Source organism: Giraffa tippelskirchi, chromosome 9, assembly GCF_054371585.1.
Source record: "Giraffa tippelskirchi isolate mGirTip1 chromosome 9, T2T-mGirTip1v1.2.pri, whole genome shotgun sequence".
Taxonomy (NCBI): Eukaryota; Metazoa; Chordata; class Mammalia; order Artiodactyla; family Giraffidae; genus Giraffa; species Giraffa tippelskirchi.
In genome coordinates, this window is record NC_137283.1 from 159099714 (window position 1) to 159122822 (window position 23109).

A 23109-nucleotide genomic window follows, 5' to 3' on the forward strand; every position below is an offset into this window, starting at 1 on the left:
TAGTGTTTTAGACATATTGTCCTATTTGTCAAGCTTGCATGAGAGAAGCAAGGGGAATTCTATGTTTTGCTTAACATAGCGGCATTGGGCTTAGAAGGGGCTCTTGAGACCAGCCTCCAGTCAACTGGTTTACAGAGCAACCTCTCCGTGAATGTGAATTCTGTGTCCCGATGAAGCAGGATGCCTGAGTGTGTCTGTGAGGGTGTTTCAGGATGAGATCGGCATTGGAAGTGGCAGACTCAGCAAAAGTGGATGCCTCCCACTGCCAACAACCTGGGTGGGCATCGTCCAATCCGTGGACTGAGCAGAACGAGAAGGAGAGGAGGGAGTGTTGTCCCTGCCTGCCATCCTCCCGTCCTGCCTGCTGTGAGCGGGGCATCTGTCTTCTGCCCTAGGTGGGACTGGGAGTTACAGCATCGGCTCCCCTTCTTTACAGCTGGCTTCCCTGGGTCTCTGGCTTGTAGACAGTAGATCGTGGGACTTCTCAGCCTTCACAACCATGTAAGCCAAAGTTTCCTTTCAGGTATGTGTATATGTACATCGTGCATTGGTTCTCTTTTCTCTGGGGAACCCTGATGGGCACATCTCCTCTCTGTGAACTTGTAGCAGAGCAGAACCCCATGGGACCTTCCTTGGGCAGACCCCTCCCCCACATCCTCTGCTGTAGCTCCTCCCTGAAGCCCAGAGCAGGTATCTCATGCTTACTTCCTGAGTTTTTCAGATGCTAAATACTACCATCAAAGGGAAGAAATTAACTATTGATGATCCCAAGCACCGTAGCCCCCAGATCTACTGGAGCCTAAGGACTGATCATGTTTATCCCTGTGACACTGCCCTGTTACCTCCCCATCAGCCAGTCAGAAACTATGCAGGAACTGATCACAAACCCTGCCATCCTTCCCACGCCCATCTTTAAAAATGCTTTGCTGAACTCCTTCAGGGAGTTGATGGGTTTTGGGGGCACAAGACATGCATTCTCCTTGAATGATTCTGGGGTTTGCAATTAACCTTTCTCTGCTCCTAACTGTGACATTTAAGTTTGTTTGGCCTCGCTGTGTGTCCGGCACATGGGCTTGCGTTGGGTAGCAAAACCAGCTGGTGAACCCTCAGCTCGGCTAGGTGGCCACGTTCTAATGTGACCACCCATCCGTGTTTCTTAGCTGAGTTACAGGAGGGCCAGGGATCAGTTAGATTTGCTCCTAAATCTGTTTTTTCTCTTTGAACTCGATATTATGATTACCTAATTTGATGACATCATGTAATCTGATGAAATAGAAAGATAAAAATGCATTTTTAATACACAATTCAATTAAAGTAAATTAAATCAGCAGTCCCCTACATTTAGGCACCAGGGACTGGTTTCATGGAAGACGATATTGCCACTGGCCTGGGTGGGGTTATGGTTTGGGTTTTGCCTACCCAATGCTCACCTCCTGCTGTGCCTCCCACTTTCTAACAGGATACAGTCTGCGGCCTGGGGGTTGGGGACCCCTGAATTAAATGCTTTCTTGATATTCAATAGAGTGAGTCACTAAAAATGTCATGCAAATGTGGACAAGTCAAATATTAAAGAAAAAAGTATGGTAAAAATCTGGAATTTTGGATCCAGGTTGTTTCAAAGTGTTTTGAGTTCTGGTTCTACTTTAAAGAGACCCAAATTGCAAATGATGAACAATGCATTAGGAACGTGGTTTATGCCAGAAAAAGCCGAAGAATCCCTAACAGGAAGCATATACTTGGAGAAAAGATGTTCCTTCCTTCACTGAAGAAATAGAAATACATTCTTTTTGTTTTAGGTTAAATGAAAATAATAGTCTTTGATGAATGGGACTTTTTAGGTAATGGGGCTTCTACTGAGCACATCTTACAACGTGGAGAGAGTGGTCCCTGACTCTTCCCCTCCCAAGCCGCCCCTCCCAGTTTACATGGCCACCCGAATCGGCCTGGCCCACCTAGTTCTTTTCCTCAAGAGTGCTGGGGCTTTCGGGAACCACCACACCCAGAACACGCCCCGAGGCCGCTGGGCAGCCCAACCCACCTCAGGGCACAGGGAGAAAGCCGCAAGGGGGCCATGTGCACAAACGTGCTGGCGTAATGTGAGCTCTTCTTCTTTCCAAACTGCCACCTTCTTACCTGACTTCTTGCCCGTTTGCCTACACAACTAATGCTGCGTTCCAGGCACACAGAAGAAAGAATGCAGACTTTAGAATGTTAATAGTATTGCCTTCTCTGTGCTTTTATTGTTTTTTTTATTCCAACATTTCTTTCAGTTTACAGAGGTGGGATTCTACCCAGGGGTCAGCAAACTTTTTCCATAAAGGTCTGCTGTGCTGTACTTCACTCAGTCATGTCCGACTCTTTGCAACCCCATGAACTGTAGCCCACCAGGCTCCTCTGTCCACGGGGATTCTCCAGGCAAGAATACTGGAGTGGGTTGCCATGCCCTCCTCCAGGGGATCTTCCCAACCCAGGGATCGAACCCAGGTCTCCCACATTGCAGGCAGATTCTTTACCATCTGAGCCACCAGGGAAGCCCGTGAATACTGGTGTGGGCAGCCTATCCCTTCTCTAGGGGATCTTCTGGACCCAGGAATTGAACTGGGGTCTCTTACATTGCAGGTGGATTCTTTACCAGCTGAGCTATCAGGTAAGCCCCATAAAGGGCTAGATAGCAAATATTTTAAGGTTTGTGCATCAAAGAATCTTTGCAGCAGTCACTCACTCTGCTGCAGTGGCTGCAAAGTTGCCTTAGACAATATAGCAGTCAATGAGTGTGGCTGTATGTCAATAAAACTTTATTTAAAAACAGGCAGCAGGCTGGATTTGGTTTGTGGACTGAAACTTGTGTCAACAGCAAGAGTTCTTAATTGAGTGAGGGACTGGTACAGCCTGTGAAAGCATATGCAAATTTTGGGTATGCACTTTTCTGGCAGAGGAACCGTAGTTTCCTTCGGATGTCAAAGACATCTTGACCATTAACTTTAAGAAATATTGTTACAGAAAAGTGGCCTCTTCTGGGTCCCCAAAGCATTTCATTTTTAAAATACTGCTTTTAATCTTCTATTTTGAAATAACTAGATTCACAGGAATTTACAAAGATAATCCAGAGAGATTCTGGGTCCCCTTCACCTGGTGTTCCCCAATGCTTCCATTTCACATAATTATAGAAAATATCAAAACCAGGAAACTGACATTGGTGCACTACGTGAATATAGATCCATGTCATTTTATCACACGTGTAGATTTATGTAACCATTACCATAATTAACTACTGATCTGTTTTCCATCTCAGTAGTTTTTCCTTTCATGAGTGACCTTTGGAGATCGGCCTTTATCACTTAGCCTATCACCCACCCTTGAGATCCATTCGAGTTGTCTGTGTCTTGTTGATTTGTTCCTTTTACTTGTTGAGGAGTGTTCCTTGGTATGAGGGGCATTTTGATTATTTCCAGATTTTGTTTAATTAGAGACAAAAACTGCTATGAGCAATTGTGTATGCAATTTTGTGTGGATGTATGTTTTCCTTTCTCTGGGATAAATACCCAGGAGGGCAATTGCTGAGTGATATTGTAAGTACATTTTAGTTTTTAAAGAACCAATCAAACTATTTCCCAGTTAATCATTTATTTTTTAAAACAGCATGAACATGCCACAGATCTGCACATGAAAACATAAAAATGCAAGAATTGCAGAAAAAGCAAAATCTTTCTAATCGTTCCTTGTGCACTGCCCAGTCCCATTCCTCTTCCCCCTAGATCATTAGTTAGATACACATCCTATTATTTCTACATCCTTATTCCAAAATTCACCTTAGCCCTTCATCATGAAGTTCTTTATACGGAGTAGTTATATATCATTTTCACTCTTTTTTAACTGATGAGTTGATATACCATAGTTTAAGTATTCCTCACATATAAGGACTTTGGTTATTTCCAATTTTTGCTCTCATCAACAAATGATACAATGAATACCTCTGAGATGTTTCTCAAAAATAGATACCTAGTGGTGAAATTGTTGGGTCCAGATGTGCACATTTCTAATATGTGCACGGACACTGCCACGCTGCTTTCTAAAGACTATATCAATCAACTCATGCATGCCAGCAATGCATGGAAGTTTTTTCATATCCTCATCCATACTTGATATTTTCAATTTTATTTTTTTATTAATTTTATTAATGAATCTGAAGAGTGAAAAATATTTCATTATTATTTCCCTAACAGTGAGGATATATATATAAAAAACCTAACCATTTTTTAAAGCTATTTGTCTAAATAGCTTTGTATTCTTGAACCATTTTTTCCCTATGGTCTATCTAAAGGATTATCATTTCTTTATTGATTTTTAGTAGCTTTTTATTTCTTTTGGATATTAGCCCTTTAATATTTTATATGTGGCAAATATTTCCCCAAATCTGTCACTCATCCATTAAATTTACTTTTGGGGTGTGTTAAACAGCTAGCCTCATTTAATTTAGGCTTGTTTTGTGTAGTCCCATTAATCAATCACTCACTCACTTTATGTCTCTTGGATTATGCTTTTGCCTAAGAAGTCCCCCTTATTTCAAATTATGGAAATATACTCATATTTTTTCTCATGTTGTTGTTCTGCTGACTGTTGGAGCTGATGCTAGATGTTCCAGCCAGCACATTAAATCTAGAACCTTGGGTCAGAGCACTCATATCAGTAAATCTTACCTGACTCATTATTATGTTTCATCCTCCTGGGCCTTGTATCTTTATGATTCATTCCTAAACTTGTAGCCAGATTTCTGCTGATTTAAATTATAAAATCTTGACATTCTTTTTATGTGTAAGCTATTTCTTTCCTAGACAGACTTTTTGCTTTTCCCTTGAGATATTCTAGAATCTACTGTGGAAATATCTGGTCCAGAGGAGTGCTGGCATCCCCTCTTAAGGTACCTATGTAAGATGAGGTCATTGGAAGTGCTCAAGCAAGGGAAGATTGCAAGACCTCATCCTAGAGGCAGTTTTCATACAGCAGTACAACAGACTCCATTTGGTTATAGATCAGGGTTAATAGTGTCCAAATAGAAATAAGGTTGACAGGTATAGGCTTTGTGATGAGAGCAGAAATCTCTGATTCTTGCCTTGCTTTTGTCAAAGCAAACTAGAGCAGCTCTCTCTTCTTAATTCAGTGGAGTGTCTAGCTTCTTGACTTCAACGTAAATCATCTTTTCTTTGTTTTTTCTTGACCTGCAACAATGAAAAAAAAAAAAGGAGAGAGGAGAAAGAGATCACGAGGAGCTGAAAACCAAGATAAAGTGGATAATAGAAAAATGGAGCAACAAATGAGTATAAGCTTTGTCTAGGATCAGTCTTGCCAAGCGTTCCTTGTGGTGGTGCTCAGAAGGAAAATGGACAGAGCATCGTGAGTAGCTAATGTGGATGGAGTCATTCCTAAAATGCTCTCCTAGGAGTGGGACTGGCCCACATTCTTTATTTAAGGTGTTTCACTTCTCTCTGTAATAGAGAACATGGTAAACGTCTAAATTTAATTTTCTATCACTTATAAGTGATGAATGCAAAATATAGACACTGTTATCATCTGTTCTACAAATAGGACTTGAAAAACAATTTTTACCAAAGATTATTGACTTTTCAGTAAAAGTAAGGAGCAAATAAAAATTAATTCAAAAATTTTTCAAATTGCAACTTTTCTTAGTCATCTTGTCTTTATGAATACGAGGATCCTGCTGATATTCATGTAAAAATGCTGCTTTCTTCACTTTGCTGTTCCCAGCCACACCCTCTTGGCATGTTTGTGTTTATAATACTGAAATCCAGGTTGGGGCTGCTCCTGGGGACCCCAACTTCTCATAGAATGCCCCCCACCTGGTGGGGCTTAGTCTTGCCTCTGTCTCTGGATCCATCTGAGATATAGAGAGGAGCAGAAGCTCTCCTGAATCTAGGTGTTCTGGAGTCCTCTCAGACTCCAGACACAGGGGCCCAAGCTCAACAACCAAGCTCCAAAGGCATCCCTGTCAACAGTGGCAACAACAAAAATGATAGTTGCAACAGCAACAGAAGCAACAGCAGCAACAACAGCAGTAACAGCAACAACATCATCAATAGCAGCAACAGCAACAGCAGTAGCAACAGAAACAGCAGCAACAACAGCAGTAACAGCAATAACAGCAGCAACAACAGCAACAGTAACAGCAGTAGCAATGACGGCAGCAACAACAATAACAGCAGCAATAGCAGCAACAACAGAAACAACAGCAACAGTAGCAACAACAATAGCAGCAACAACAGCAACAGTAATAGCAGTAACAGCAACAGCAGTAACAGCAACAACAGCAATAGCAGCAACAATAGGAACAGCAACAGCAGCAGCAACAACAGCAGTAACAACAGCAACAGCAACAACAACAGCAGTAACAGCAACAATAGCAGCAACAACAGCAACAGCAGTAACAGCAACAACAATAGCAACAGCAGCAACAAAAGCAGTAACAACAGAAGCAGCAACAACAACAGTAGCAGCAACAGCAGCAGTAACAGAAACAATAGCAGCAAAAATAGCAACAGCAATCGCAATAACAACAACAGCAGCAGCAGCAGCAACAACAGCAGCAGCAGCAACAACAGCAACAGAAGCAACAACAACAGCAACAGCAGTAACAACAATAGCAGCAACAGCAACAATAGGAGCAACAGCAACAACAGCAGGAACAACAGCAACAGCAGTAACAACAATAGCAGCAACAACAGCAGCAGCAACACCACCAACAGAAGAACAGCAATGGTAGCAGTAGCAACAACAGCAGCAGCAGCAGCAACAGCAAGAACAGCAACAGCAGCGACAAAAACAGCAGCAGCAAGAACAGCAACAGTAACAGAAACAACAGCAACAACAGCAATAGCAGCAACAGCAATAGCAGCAAAAATAGCTGCAGCAACAACAGCAGCAGCAACAGAAACAGAAGCAACAACTACAGCGGCAGCAGCAGGAACAGCAACAATAACAGCAATAGCAGTAACAACAGCAACAACAGAAATAACAGCAGCAACAGCAGCAACAACAGCAGCAGCAAAAACTACTATTGCTGCAACAACAATAGCAGCAAAAGCAGCAACAACAACAGCAGTAGCAACAGCAGCAGGAACAGCCAGGTTGCTGGTAGCTGAAGGCAGCCCTGCACAGGGCACCTTGCATGCCTCATCCCTCTTGTGAACTCAGCCCTCTGGAGTGAGGTGTGTCCATGAACCCTGGTCTTGGGCTGCTAGGATTAAAACCTTGGCTTTGTTCCTTACTGACTTTGGGCAAATCTCTTTTTTTATTCTGTCATCAAATGGGGTTAATGATACTACCTACTGCCTAGGGTTGTTGCAAGGATTAAATGAGGTGATACAGGAGAAGGTCTTGAAAAGCATTAGATGAAAGCTCTCAGGACATGTAAGCTATTGTGGCTCAGTTTTACAGGAAAGGAAACAGGCTGAAGGGGTGAAATAGGCGTACGTTAGTAAGTCAGAAGGCTCTCTGCACCTAGGATGGGCTCAGGGACTGAATAACGTGAGTGCTGGTGGGACTCCTGTCCTCCCTGGTCTTGCTGGCGCTCACTCAGTGCCTGGGACACTCTGTCTGGGTCGGCTCTCCAGTCCTAGCGAGAAGCCTGCCTGACCCCAGGTGCCAACTACAGCTGCCCCCTCTCCTGGGTGCCTCTGCCTCCCACCAGCTGGCCCCTCCTCATCTTTCTCTGCACGGGAGCCTCCACCCAAGTCGGCTTCAGTCCCCGTCTTCTCACATGCTCCTCCTGTCATGCTCTGAACCTTACTGATCTCTCTTCTGTCTTTGAAAGGTGAACTGGGTTACACAATACAGAGGATAGAGAAGTGCAAATCTTCATAGATGTATTTGCAGATGGCATAGTTAGCAAGAATATAAAATAACAATAGAAATAATATTGCAAAATATCTCTTTAGCCTACTTTGAACCAGTCTGATAAAAATGGAAAATTCTTTCAAGCACAGGCATATGGCTGTATCACTGAGCTGCATTTCCCTGTCTCAAAACCATTCAGCGAATATTTAAAAATCTGATTTCCAATAAACTATCTGGGTACCTCTTTTATTGTTTTGTAAAACAGCTGTGAAAACTTCTATGAATAGTCTTGGTGGTTATTGAACGTTTACTAAGAGCCAGGCACTTTACAGGCATTATCCACCCACGAGGATCCTCTGCCCACGTGATTTAGGCAAGAATACTGGAGTGGGTTGCCATTTCCTTCTCCAGGCGGTCTTCCCGACCCAGAGATCAAACCCACATCTCCTGTGTTGCACGTGGATTTTTTACCTGCTGAGCCATCAGGGAAGTCCCATTTAATCATTACAAAAATTCAATGAATAAGAACTCTTGTTCCATTGACAGATGAAAAACTGAGCCCTAGTGGAGTGAAGATAACATGATAGGAAATATGAGGACCCATAACCCAGCAGGACCTGATGAAGCTTTTCCAGAATAAACACCCACCCATGACCTCCACCTGCCTTTGTCTGTAGAAGAACTTTAGAAAAAGAATAAATTTAATCAGAGAAGTGAGAAAATGTAGAAAAAAAGAAAAACAGCTAAGCAAGACAAAATAATACTTTAACCATTAAATAAAGTCAAGGACCTTTAGTTCCTCTTCAAAGGCTACAAATAATATTCTGGGCCGTGTCCTTTGAGCTGTTTTCCAGATTCTGAAACCCCACCAGATGGAAGAAACTACCTATACTGATCATAAACACTAGACCCCAGACTTGTTGGAACCAGAAGGTTGATGATGCTGACTCCCAAGTACCTCACCACCAACCAGTCAGAAGAATGTCCATGAGATGGTCATACGCCCCATAATGCCGTTCCCTCACCTTGTCTTATAAACCTTTCCTTGAAAATCTTCAGGAAGGTTGGGTCTTGTAAGCACTAGCTGCCCTGGACTCTTCGCTTGGCACCTGCAAAAAAGCTATTCTTTTCTACTTTACTCCGAAACTCTGTCTCTGAGATTCAATTCAGAGTCAGTGCACAGAGGCTGGGTTTTGGCATCAGACCTGGCCTGTTCCTCACCATCACATGTTATTGCCTTGCTGACACTGGAACTGGCAGGGGAAAACCTAGGGGTACCTCACATAGGGATGCTGTAGAAGGAGCTCTGCATATATTCCACAAATATTTGGCGAGCACCTGTTCTTTGTGTGCAGGGACTATGCTTAGCTCTAGGGATACGAGCATAAACGATGTAGAATTTCTGTCCTCCAGGAGAGGCACTCATGTGCATGGGAAGATGCACTGGACAAGGTCTATGGGGGCTGGTTGATCAAGATCAAGGATCTCAAATTCAAAGGTCCACACCCACCAGATGGAAAACAGGAGTGTCCTAGGCACCAAGTGTAGGGAAGGAGGGCCTGTGGCTGGCTCCAGCAGGCATGCCCTTCAAGGAGCTGAGCTATCACCACTCAGCTCGTCCAAACTGTCAACAGGAAAAAATTGCCTGCTCACTGTTACCCAATTCTCTGATATAAAAAAAAACAGATTCTGGAAATTCAGTTTATGTGGAATGTCCCACTTAAAAAATTATGTGGGCCAGGCAAAGCTCTTGAGACCCCGGTGTCTCATGAACTGCTGGTGTATGACCTCTGGCTGAATTCAAAGCCTCTTCTAAATTCTAGGAAAAGCCTCCTACCCCTGTGATTCTGCTGTGACCTTTGGCCAAGTACTGAATATGTGAAATGTGAAGGGTTTGTAGCCTGGGTACAATTCAGCTCAGTTCACGGCTTCAGTGGGCCAAAAATGGACGATGGATAAAACAAACAGTTATAGCTAAGCATATCACATAAACAGATCCATGGGGGAGTGTATCATATATGTTTCTCTGTATGGTATGTAGAGATTTTAAAAATTATCTTATTTATTTATTTTTGATTGCACTGGGTCTTTGTTGCTGTGCTTGGGCTTTCTCTACTTGCGGCCAGCGACGGCAACTCTCTGGTTGTGGTGCATGGGGCTTCTCACTGAGATGGCTTCCTTGTGGAGCACAGGCTCCAGGCCCATGGGCTTCAGCAGTTGCTCCATGCAGGCTTCGGTGGGTGCGGTGTCCTGGCTCTCGGGCGTGGGGGCTCAGTAGTTGTGGCTCATTGGCACTAGAGTGTGCATCTTCAGTAGTTGCGGCCCACAGGCTTAGTTGCTCTGTGGCACGTGGAATTCTCCTGGACCAGGGATCGAACCTGTGTCCCCTACACTGGCAGGCGGATTCTTATCCACTGTACTGACCAAGAGGGGAGTCCCTATTTTTTATTTTTTAAGGTTACTTTTAAAATAGAATTGTATGTGTTCAGAAACTGCAAAAAGTATGCACTGAAGAGTCTCCCTCTCACTTATATCCCATAGCCATCTAATTCCATAGACGATCAATGTTATGCATGTTCTTCCAGAGATAAAGTAAATTGTGTATATAATTTATATATATGTTTAATATATATTTAAGTTTCACATACATGTATTTTGCTCTTTGTACACAAATGATTATATACCTTTCTATGTTTTGTGTTTTTTCCCCATTAATAATACATCTGGGAGAATTTCCTTATCAGTGTATATCAAGATGCCTCATTCTTTTTAATGACCATGGAGTATTTCACTGAATGACATACCATAACTTACCTAACTGGTCTCCCAATCGATCGACATTTATGTTGTTCTCACTCTTTTGATACATAAAAATTGCTTTAGTGAATAATCCTGTATGTATGCCATTTTACACACATAAATTTCTACAAGTATGGAATTGCTGTATACAAAGGTACACACATTTACAATTTTGATACTATTGTCATATTGCCCATCAGAAAGGTTTTAAGGATACTGTCTGTCTCTCCACACCTTTTACCAACACAGTACAGTTGACCCTTGAACAACGTAAGTTTGAACTACAAGTGTCCACTTACATGTGGATTTTTTTCAACAAAAAATTTGAAAAATTTTTGGAAGTTTGTGGCAATTTGAAAAACTCTCAGATGAAACATGTGGCCTAGAAATTTTGGAAAATCTAAGAAAAAGTTAAGTACATCATGAATGCATAAAGAATATGTAGGCATTAGTCTGGGCTTCCCTGGTGGCTCAGTGGTAAAGAATCCACCTGCAGGGGCAGGAGATGCAGGAGACGCTGGTTTGATCCCTAGGTCGGGAAGATGCCCTGGAGGAGGGCGTGGCAACCCACTCCAGTATTCCTGCCCGGAGAATCCCATGGACAGAGAAATCTGGAGAGATACAGTCCATAGGATGTGTGGAGTCACACATGACTGAGGCGACTGAGCATGCACGCACAGACTTTAGTCTATCCCTACGTAGGCATAAGGTGAGTGATATTTAATATAAAATGAATAATGTATTCCTTTTCTTATTGTTTTATAGTTTTGCTTTCAAAGCATTACATTATCTTACATGTTTCCTGCATTGGCAGGCCAGTTCTTTACCACTGAGCCATCAGAGAAGTCCTACAGTGTTTTGCATCATATAAGAAAATGTTAATGTAGGTGCTGATAGATGATCTGTCTTATAAACAGATGATGTAAATTTGTAAATTTACAGTATTGATAAACAAGGTGTGTGCGTGCTAAGTTGCTTCAAGTCGTATCTGACTCTGTGTGACGCTATGGACTGTAGCCTGCCAGGCTCATCTGTCCATGGGATTCTCCAGGCAAGAATATCAGAGTGGGTTGCTATGCCCTCCTCCAGGGGATCTTCCAGACCTGGGGATCGAACCTGCATCTCTTACGTCTCCTGCTTTGGCAGGCAGGTTCTTTACCACTAGTGCCACCTGAAAAGCCCGAAAAACACAGTATAGTACTATAAATGTATTTTATTTTCCTTATGACTTTCTTAATAACATTTTCTTTTCTATAGATTATTTTACTGTAAGAATACAGTGTATGATACATACAACATACAAAATATGTCTGAACTGCCCTATGTTATTCATAAGCTTCTGATTATTAGTGGTTACGTTTTGGGGGAATTGGAAGTTGTAAGTGGATTTTGATTGCATAGGGGGTTGACACCCCTCACTGCTGTGCTATTCAAGGGTCCACTGGGTGTTTTCAAGCAGTTTGATCTTTGACAATCCCAGTGGATAATAGTGCAGTGTTACTTTACAATTCTCTTACTATGAAGGAGATTGGGCATATTAATATATTTTGGAGCTGTTTTTTTCTTCTTTTCACTAAATCATGTGTTGAAGTCCTTTGTCCGTTTTTTTCTAGTGAGTGATTTTTCTTATGAATTTGTTAGTACTCTTTATATATTGGGAAAATTAGCCCTTTATGGAGGAGTAAACATTTTCTATAAGTTTGCTTGTCCTTTTTTAGCTTATGGAAGTTTTTCAACACAGTTTTAAATTTTTATGAAGGCGAACTTTTTTTCCTAATGGGTCCTGGATATTTTTGGTCAAATTTTAAAAGTCCCCCTCACTGTGAAAGGGTAAAGGTCTTCTCCTATAATATCTTCATTCTCTTTTACTGTTTGTTTGTTGGTACATTTTAATCTTTGATTTCATTTGAATTGAGCTCAGTGTACAGTGTGAGGAGTAGATTCAATTTTATCTTTCTTTCCAGCCAGCTACAGAGTTTCCCCCAAACATGTATGGAACAGTTCATGAAGAAATCTCAGCTCCCTACCTCTGCATGTTCTCAACTTCTTCAATGGTCTCAGGCAAAGTCTTCCCTTTGGTTTCTGGGAGAAACAACACTAGCCCTCCAGCAACCAGGCCAACCACAGCTGAAAACCAAACAGACAAAGATCGCATTCAGGGTTGATGCATGCCGCTTCTGTAATTAGAGCTCCCCTTGTTTCTTAAAAAAATTTTTTTTTGATTATTTCCTATACTTACAGATTCCTTTGCCATCTCAGACTGCCCTGTTCCCCATCGTAAATATTTTGCCGGTTCCAAACTCCGCTGAATTACAATTCCTTATAGGGAAATGAAATACTTCGCATTTTGAGTCAAAGTTATTCTAGGCTAGAGGACATTGCCATGATATTAAGATACTTTAGAGTTAGAAAATAACTCTGAAAAAAAACAATGCTAAGAAAAGAAAGAATATAGCCCTGCCAATAATGAAAATGAATTAGAAACTTGGATCATTACCAGCAAATAAAAGTAATGAATCACATATTACTTTATAATAGCATTAAATGGTATAGCCAGGCCTTTTATTTTATTTTTATTTATTGTTGCTTTTTATTTTTTATTTCACTGAAGTATAGTTAAGCTACAATGTTGTGTTAATTTCAGGCATACAACAAAGTGATTCAGATATATATATTCTTTTTAATATATATATAGCTTTTTAAATGTATACATTTATATATAGTCTTTTTATGTATGTTTATTGTATTTTATGTATATATGTATGTATTTTTATGTATATATATCTATATAGAGACTTTTAATGTATATAGATGTATATATGTGTGTGTATATACATAAAAAGACTATATATATCTATACATATATATAGTTAAATATACATAAAAAGACTATATATACACACACAAATACGTATATATACATAAAATACACACACACACACACACACACACACACACACACACACACACACACGTGCCGTGCTGTGCTTAGTCACTCAGTTGTGTCCAACTCTCTGTGATCCCATGGGACTATAGCCCACCAGGCTCTTCTGTCCACGGGATTCTCCAGGCAAGAATCCCAGAGTGGGTTGCCGTGCCCTCCTCCAGGGGATCTTCCCAAACCAGGAGTTGAACCCAGGTCTCCAGCATTGCAGGCAGATTCTTTACCATCTGAGCCCCCAGGGAAGCCCATGAATACTGGAGTGGGTAGCCTATCCCTTCTCCAGAGGTTCTTCCCGACCCAGGAATTGAACCAGGGTACATCTTTATATATTTTCTATCATAGAATGCAAGAAGTAGGATGTGGGTTCTTTACTAGTTTGGGGTTTCAAAAAAATGCCTGCTGGACTCTATTTTTTGCACCCCTAAAACTGAAGTAAAAATACAGGTCTCCGGTGTGCAGTGGTCAGGGCACTGGCTGTGGCTCTGGGCACCTGGGTACTGACACCCTGAGTGCTGACACCCCAAGTGCTGACACCTTGAGCACTGATCTTAGAGCCCCGAGTTCTATGGTCTCCTGATACTCCAGACACGCCTGCAGAATGTGGAGTGATGTCTCCACCTCACATGCTTGTTATGAGGCTGAAATGAGTTCATATTTGTTAGGTGCTTAGAAAAGTGCCTGACCCATGGCATGAACTTTTCCAATGTATTCATGTGTTGGTTTTCAGGCTTCTAGATGACCATTTCTGATTATTTCTAGAGCACAATTTGCACGCCATTAATGTGTGAAAAGAGAAAGAAAAAGTGTAAAACTGTTAGTTTTGCTTCCTGCTAGCTATTAAAGACTGGTGAGAGAACGAAACTACCAGCAATATAAGATCGGGAATTGTCTTCTTCCCAGGTGGCGCTAGTGGTAAAGAACCTGCCTGCCAGTGCAGGAGACACAAGAGACGCGGGTTCGATCCCTGGGTCAGGAAGATGCCCTGGAGAAAGTAATGGCTACCCACTCCAGTATTCTCGCCTGGAGAATCCCATGGGCAGAGCAGCCTGTCGGGCTACAGTTCATGGGGTCACAAAGAGTTGGACATGACTGAGCCACTAACACTCTGCTTACTTCAAATTTGAAATGCAGTTAAAATCCTTTATTTTTTGATTGACAGGCAGGGCCCAAAGGAAGGTCTAGGTCTGGGGAATTCCTCTGGGTCTGGACTTCACATTTTGTTGTTGTCGTTGTTAAAAGGTACTAAGAGAAATAAAATAGACACTAAGAAGTATTCTATTTTCTACCCAGAAATATCCCGCAGACCCGTGGACTGCTCACTGCCAGCCTAGGGGAGTGGCCGAGGTTGGAGTATAAGGGAGAGACCGGAAGGTGTGATGGCACTTCCCAAGATGGAAAGGGGGTCCTGGGGTCAGGCCCCTTGGCCAATGCTAGGGCAGGAAGGAGTCTGGGCCCGTGGCTCCCAGCCAAGCCAGCCACTACGGCTACCTCGGGATAAAGACCTCATGTTCTATCAACTTGGCCATCTTGTTGTTAATAAGTTGGAACATGGAAACATTCGTCAGGTCTCTTTTGAGGTTGAGTTCTATCAATGCTTTGGAGTTTTTGCTGATAGATCTACAGCAGTGGAAACTTCCGCCCTCACAAATCCCTCGAGCAGAAGGAATGGGCAGAGACACTTGTGTGTGACAACATGCAGGATTAGGGGAAAGCCATTTGCTCTCCCCCTGGTGACTCAGACTGTAAAGCGTCTGCCTACAATGCAGGAGGCCCAGGTTCAATCCCTGGGTCGGGAAGAGCTCATGAAGGAAATGACAACCCACTCCAGTATTCTTGCCTGGAAAATCCCATGGACAGAGGAGCTTGGTAGACTACAGTCCATGGGGTCGCAAAGAATCAGACACGACTGAGAGACTTCACTTTGCTGTCATCTGAGAGGGTCTTTCCCTTCCTCCCCCAGACTGAGTCTTGTGTGCCCTTGGGGAAAGCGTTCCATTTCTGTCAAATTAAAACAAAGACTCAGACTCTTTAATGAGTCTTAAAGAAGACAGGAGTGGGTGCGTGGAGACCCTGGGGCTGACCTACTGAGAGGGTGAAGTTACATGTGTGGATCTGGAGCCGTGTCTGCCTGGATGCCCAGAAGGAGGGCACCTGTCCCTCTGTCTGCCGCTGGGGGAAGAGGCAGTGGATAAGGAGTGAATGGAACCTCCCAGGATCCCAGCTCCTCTCTCAGTCTGCAGACTTTGGGTTCAGAACGTGGTGATGATTAGGTTAATCCCTCCCCTTCTCTCCTGAGGCTGGTCTGGGACGGGTGGACTCAGCACCCATACATCCTTCAGGGTCGGCGGGCAGGATTGTGCCTCTGCTCCTTCAATCGAATCACTGAGGAACCTGAGGACGGGGTGCCAGCACCCCCACAGGTGTTCCTGTCATGCCAATGCATTTTCTTTCTTTTTTAAAAAATTTATTTATTTGGCTGCACTGGGCCTTCATTGCAGCATGCAGGATCTTATAGTTGCAGCATGTGAGATCTAGTTCCTTGATCAGGAATTGAACCTGGGCCCCCTGTATTCGGAGCACCAAGTCTTAATCACTGGACCGCCAGGGAAGCCTACATTTTCTCAGTCTTGGTCTATTTCCCCTGGGTGTTGAAACTGCCCTTTGCAAAATTTTACCTGCCTCTTTTGAATTGGCGAAGTGAGAAGAGTTTGTGTTTTCCAATATCTAGGCATAGAGGAGATAGAAAGAATGAGTTCCTGGACAAAGAGGCAGATATCAGTGAGGGGAGAGGGTCTTCTTCAAGGAAACCCCCACCTCACTCGCCCTTGACTTTGCATCTCTACGGTCGTGAGTCCTCATGGGTTCCCAGACTGGAGTGTTAGCGGCTGCTAATACTGTTAGTAACACTAGTGTTGCCACACTAATAGTAGCACCAATTACTAGTCATATTTAGTAGTTACTTGCAAGGAGAGCACTTGTTTGGAGGTAAAAACACGGAGACCCCTAAAAGATAGGTTTTCCTTGGGACATCTCCGAGGATTTCTTACCGAAAACCACCAGGGGGAGCTCGTGCCAGATGTCGGTGAGCCTGTAGACCAGGAAGGGCGTGAGGATGCCCCCAATGTCACACATGGAGGAGCAGACGAGGACCCCCAGGTTCCTGAAACGCAGGGCACAGACGTTTCCTTCTTCTTAGCACAGGACCGTAGTTATCTCCCACCCCTGCCTTAAATACCTCCCCCAGTCATTAAAATGTGTGCGAGCTGAAAGTCTTCACGGTACTGTCAATGCACAGAAATGATACATAATTCCATTCATGTTCTGTTGTACTTGTTCTATATTAACTTTCTCGAAGATGTTTAATAGGGGGCGGGACAAATTTTCGATTTTTACTTTCATCACCGTCTCCCCTTGCTCTGCCCTGCCATCCTGGGTGGGCTGTTCTTCCTGTGGCCACTCGGTCATCCCTCTCGATGCAATGGCTCCTGTTCTGCCCACAAGGGTTCTGTGTTTCACCCCAGCCTGGGAGTGTGAGATGTGACCTGCCTACTGCCTTGAAATGGTCTCATCCTCTCGAAAAGGAAGGTGACTTCCCTAGAGATACGAAGTGCGGGAAGTCAGAAAGAGAAAGACAAATGCCATATGACCTCACAGATATGTGGAATCTAAAGTATGACACAGACGAACTTATCTACAAAACAGAAACAGACTCGCAGACACAGATAATAGACTTGTGGTTGCCAAGGAGCATGGGAAGGCGTGAGAGAGCTGGACTGGGAGTTCAGGGTTAGCAGAGGCAAACTATTCTGTACAGGATGGATAAACCACAAGGTCCTACTGCATAGCACAGGGAACGAGATTTACCTTGTGATAAATAGTAATGGAGAAGAATATGCAAAAGAATGTACATATGTATAACCGAATCATTTTGCTGTACGGTAGAAATTGACATGCCACTGTAAATCAACTGTACATCAATAAATTTTTTTAAAAAGGTGAGTTGCCCTCTGTTGGCACCTGGGGTCGTTCTCACTAGTAAACAGATGTCCCAGCCGCCCTCCTCATGCTGAGGGAGATGTACTCACCTGATGAACGTGGGGTACAGTTCCGCGTTGACCAGGCAAACCATCTCATAGGCCACTGTGATCCCCATTCTACCCAGGCAAGCAGCCGTGACTCTCAGCCAGTGTAGATCTGAGGGCAAAGCACATGGCTGACACGAGCTGCGCAGGCTCCCTGGTCGCCAAACGGAGCTCGGGGGCGCAGGGCAGGGGCGAGGAGAAAGGGCATCCCCCAGAATGGGCCGAGAGTGCACTGTCGGTGCTTCTGCAGACTCAGGACAGTTCTGCAAAATCCCCTGCGTCTGCTTGTGTTAGCCTCACAGTTCTAACATGCTCTTCACTTTAGACCTCAGTCGTTAATGACACGTGCTTCCAAAGTTCCACCAACTTTGGTCTACAGAGGTCACCCAGAAGAAACAGCCTGCTCTCTGTGCTGGGCCAGCTGGATGGCCTGAGGCGTGGGTCCTCCTAGCCTCTCTTGTTGTATTACATCAGAGCACCGACTCTTTGCGACCCCATGGACTGTAGCCCTATCAGGCTCCTCTGTCTGTAGGATTTTCCAGGCAAGAGTACTGGAGTGGGTTGCCATCTCCTTCTCCAGGGGATCTTCCTGACCCAGGGATTGAACCCGGGTCTCCTGTATCACAGGCAGACGCTTTACCATCTGAGCTACCAGGGAAGCCCAACTCAGAGAGCCAGAGGATGTGATTATATCACATCAGGCCATCACAGGATGCCATGGCTCTTACAGCTGGAGTTGCCATATGCGTTCACTCAGGAAAGTCCCAGATATTTCATTCATTCTTTCTAAACTGACTGATTGCTGAATAATGGTCTTCCTATCAAAGGGCTGTGCTTCCCTCTCCCTCTTCTCAGGGCCTTGGCAGACAAGACCCCAGCTTGGCCGGGCACTTACCCTCAGGGATAAAAGCCGAAGCTAGACAGGCTGCCCCCGCCACCATATTTGATATGGCCCATGGATAACGGCGACCTATGCGGTCAATGGTGAGGATGATGATGAAGGCAGCTGGGAACTCAACCAGGGCAGAGTAGAAGAAGTCCAGGTAGATGTTGCTCCCGGCAAGGCCCATGTGCATGATGAGGCCCTGGTAGAGAACAGAGCTCGTGAACCTGAGCAAAGAGGAAAGCTCAGATCAAGACAAGCACTGGGAGGATGTCACCAAAAGGTTGACTGTAGGACACCTTTCTTTGCCATCTTGTTACTGCTTTTTCCTCCATTCCATTGCTTTTACACCATCTGACCCATTGTGGTGACTGGCTGTAACCTCAGAATCTGGAAAGGGAAAGAATTAGGCTAACATTCCCTGGCCAAATTGAAAGATGAGAAGAAATGTCTTACTGGAGGGGTTTATTTAGCAGAATTGTTTCAGGTTATTAGTGGTTGTTAATCTTTTCTCTTTCTGGTCTTCTAATGACTACTTAATCCAAACATTAGGAACACAGGAGACCAAATGGGAACCAAATTCCCAAATGGATGCAGCCCCACTTTTGATGATTTATCTTCTGACATGATACAGACAACATTTTAAAAATTAATTAATTTTTACAACTGAAGTATAGTTGATTTACAATGTCATGCCGTTCTCTGCTGTACAGCAAAGTGGCTCAATTATATACACATATGCTTTTTTTTTTCATGTTCTTTTCCATTATGGTTGATAATAGGATACTGAATCTAGTTTCCTGTGCTATATGGTAGGTCCCTGTTGTTTATCCATTCACAAACAAGACTTAGATGATGTTTCTGGTTTTGTTGACTGCAAGTGTTCAATAGAAAATATGAGGAAAATGAGGCCAGTTTCCCCAATGCATTTTTCATGCAATATTGTGAAGGTTGCTAAATTAACCCCTGGTGAGCTTAGCTTTTGTCAGTGACTGTGGATATTCTTTCATTTTTTAGCTGTCCCATGTGGCATGCAAGACATTCAAGATCTTAGTTCCCCGACCAGGGATCGATCCCATGCTCTGTGCAGTGGGAGCGTGGACCACCAGGGATGTCCCCTTCTGTCAGCGACTGTGAAGCATCATTTGGCTGTGTCATCCCAGTGATGGTGCTCAGTGAAGGGAAAGCGTGCTGCCCGGCACAGAGGCTGGTGTGGAGCCCAAGGCCCAGGGCTCTGGAGCAGCCTGCAGGCAGTGAGGATGGTCAGACTTGCTACTGGATGTGGAGTCAGGGGTTATACCTGTTGGGTAGTCTTGTTTGAGAAGTTTATTTATTTACTTTTCTCCAGGTGGAAAAGAAAAGGCCTTGCAATAGAGATTTACACTCATATCAATTAATCTATGCAACAAGGACCTACTGTATAGCAAAGGGGACTCGATCAATATTTAGTAACAACCTGTAAGGGCTTCCCTGGTGACTCAGATGGTAAAGAATCTGATGTATCTGCCGATGCAGGAGACTCAAGTTCAATCCCTGGGTCAGGAAGATCCCCTGGAGAAGGGAATGGCGGCCCACTTCAGTATTCTTGCCTGGAGGATTCCATGGACAGAGGAGCCTGGCAGGCTACAGTCCATGGGATCACAAAGAGTCGGACACAACTGAGCGACTAACACTTCTACTTCTACAACTTCTATAAGGGAAGAGAATTTGAAGCATATATACATATATGTATATATATGACTCAATCATTGTGCTGTATACCTGAAACTACATATTGTAAATCAACTATACTCCAATTAAAAAAAAATCTATACCAATAGTCACAGTTTTGCTATATATTAGAATCACCTGGAGGATTTTAAAAGTACTGGTTCCTAGTTCCTGGCCTTGACCAATTAAATCCATGTCTTTGTGGGAGAGGAGTCTGGCCTTGATATTTTATAAACTCGCAGGTGATTCTTAAGGTAAAGCCAAGGTTGGAAATGTAGTTGGCTATGTGTTGGGTCTGTAAGCTGGTTTCAACATCTGCATGACAAAAATGATTTCTTGACAACCTACTATAAATGAGCCCACTTGCAATCCACCATTGATGCTGACTGGACCTAAGCTATGTTTTGAAGGTACTCTTGGTCCCTCCCTCTATGTGGTTGATGGAGATTAAAAGAATTTGGAGAGATTTTAAAGTGGAAAATAATCCTTACCAGTTGTACATCAAGATCAAAGTGTGTTTCCTTATCTGAGGGGTTCTGACCAAGTCAAGAAAAGAAGGATTCAACTTCTCGCCAACTTCCTCGTTGGGTCTGAGGCTCTGAGAATAGAAACAATAGCAACAGTTTTGTATATTTCATGATGGTGTCCCAGGGTCACCCAGGGAACATAATACCTTAGACTTGCTGAATGCTTTTAATGTGTCCAGAGCTAGCTAAGCCCTTCACACACATTAACTTGTTTAGTCAATATAACCACCCTACAAGTTAGATTCTATGTTTTTCATTACATTTCACAGAAGAGGAAACTGGGCTACAGAGAAGCGAGGTAACTCATGCACATAGATTAAGGGATGCTGTTGGTCAAGTGTGATGGGGTAAAACTGAGGTCCTCCAGCGACTCTGAGGGCTGAGGGCATTGACACACCTTCTCTGCACACCCAGACCCGAGTGCGGCCCAATAGAAGCCTGCTCTGGGACCTTGGCACTCAGACCAGCATTGGCATCACCTGGGGCTTGTTAGAATGAAAGGTCTCTGGGGACTTCTCTGGTGGTCCAGTGACTAAGACTTCAGTGCAGGGGGCCTGGGTTCGATCCCTGGTCAGGGAACCAGGTCCCGCATGCCAAATCTCATATGCTGCAATGAAGATCGAACATCCTGCATGTCTCAACTAAGACCTGGTGCAGTCAAAGAAATAAATAAAACATTAAAATAATAAAGAGTGAAAGATCTCTGGCCCCAGCCCAGCCAAAGGGAAATGCATGTTCACAGGTTCCCCCGGTGACCCTGTGCACAGAATTGAGAAGCCCACTCTAGAAGGACACAGTCGATGCTGGACCAGACAAGGTGGTGTTGGAAGAAGCCTCCAGGGAACCAGCAATGACCGGACTTAGCGTCCTCACATGAGCTCTGACCATGGGGGAGACAGTGACCCACGGGTGCTTTATTCCCTGGCCAGTTTCCAAGAGGATCTGAATTCTAAGAATCAGTGCTATGCCAGTTGTTCATGCAGAAAAAAAATAGGTACTCTAAGCACCCAGAGAGGAAGTGAAGGAAAAAGGCCTCTGAGTCCCTCACTGTGAATGTCAGGTCAATCTCAGATTTGTACAGGTCACCCATCTTAGAGCCTCATCCGAAATGACTTGCTATTATGTCAATATAAATTCCTAGTAAGCTTGATTTTCTCTTTACCAGGTCCTGTCAGGTGAAAAGTTTTAAATTAAAGGTGATGAGGTCTACTAAAAAAAAAAAATTAAAAAAAAATAAAATAAAGGTGATGAGGTCTACTAAAGGTGAAACGCTAAGTTCACTGAAAATGGACATTTTGATTTGTTCTATTCAAGAAGGCAGGGGGGTGCTTAAAATATTTTGGGATCATTTTCTATCAAAATTTTAAAAATTCTAAGAAATTATTTGTGTTTGAAGATTCTTCCTTCTGTACTGGGGCTGAGGGCCAACACAGTCAAGAGATGAATAAGATAGAAGCTCCTCATTTGACTTTCAAATGACTTTTGGCTTCCTTTGATGTTTTCCATCTGCTTAAAATATTCTACCAGAAACCACGAATCTTAGTACAACAGAAACATCCTGCTGTGTATGGGAGGTGGGCCCCTTCTTCGGCTCCCCGCGGAGACAGTGCATGGTTTTCCTCCTTTTCACAGTTCTCTGCTTTGCTACTTCAGCCACTGGCTCACCTGAAGAGATCCAGGCAAGGGTTTTCCATTCTTCTTTGCAATATGCTTAATGATCTTCATGGCTTTAGCATTTTTGTTCTGGGAGATCAGCCATCGAGGAGACTCAGGTATACACCTGGGGCACAGAAAAAGTGTCATCAGTGCTGGTAAGTACAGGGGAAGATCCTACTTGGTCCCCCACCTGCTCAGTGGTCACAAGTCAATTTCTGGGAAGGACTTTACATAGAAAGGTTTGGTTGTATCTACAGAGGAAGTAAAAATGTGTGGAGACTGCACAATAAAGGAAACCATCAACAAAATGAACAGACACCCTACTGAACGGGAGAGAATACTTGCTAGCTATATATCGAATAAGGGATTGATATCCAAAATATATAAAGAGCTCATTCGACCTGATAGCAAAAATCCAAACAATTTGATTTAAAAATGAGCAGAGTGGGACTTCCCTGATTGCCCCAGTGGCTAAGAATCCGCCTGCCAATGCAGGGGACGCGGGTTCAATCGCTGGTCTGGGAAGATTCCACATGCCTTGGAGCAACTAAGCTCATGCGCCACAACGGCTGAGGCTGCGCCCTCGAGCCCGTGCTCCACAACAAGAGACACCACCACCGCAGTGAGAAGCCCGCGTACAACAGCTAGAGAGCAGCTTCC

The 23109-nt window shown here is 43.7% G+C and overlaps 1 protein-coding gene across 1 annotated transcript in view; it reads right to left on the reverse strand.

The window, feature by feature from the left end:
- Positions 1-3607: 3607 nt before the first annotated feature.
- The window catches only part of LOC145519773 (solute carrier family 22 member 2), a 31850-nt gene continuing 12348 nt past the window's right edge, over positions 3608-23109 (reverse strand). The window contains exons 5-11 of the mRNA XM_081524472.1: positions 22459-22573; positions 20758-20864; positions 18569-18783; positions 17677-17785; positions 16639-16751; positions 12675-12774; positions 3608-5216 (exon numbers count right to left, since the gene is read on the reverse strand). Coding sequence (XP_081380598.1) covers positions 5150-5216; positions 12675-12774; positions 16639-16751; positions 17677-17785; positions 18569-18783; positions 20758-20864; positions 22459-22573 — 826 coding nt within the window. The 3' untranslated portion in view covers positions 3608-5149. The remainder of the gene's footprint in view (positions 5217-12674; positions 12775-16638; positions 16752-17676; positions 17786-18568; positions 18784-20757; positions 20865-22458; positions 22574-23109) is intronic.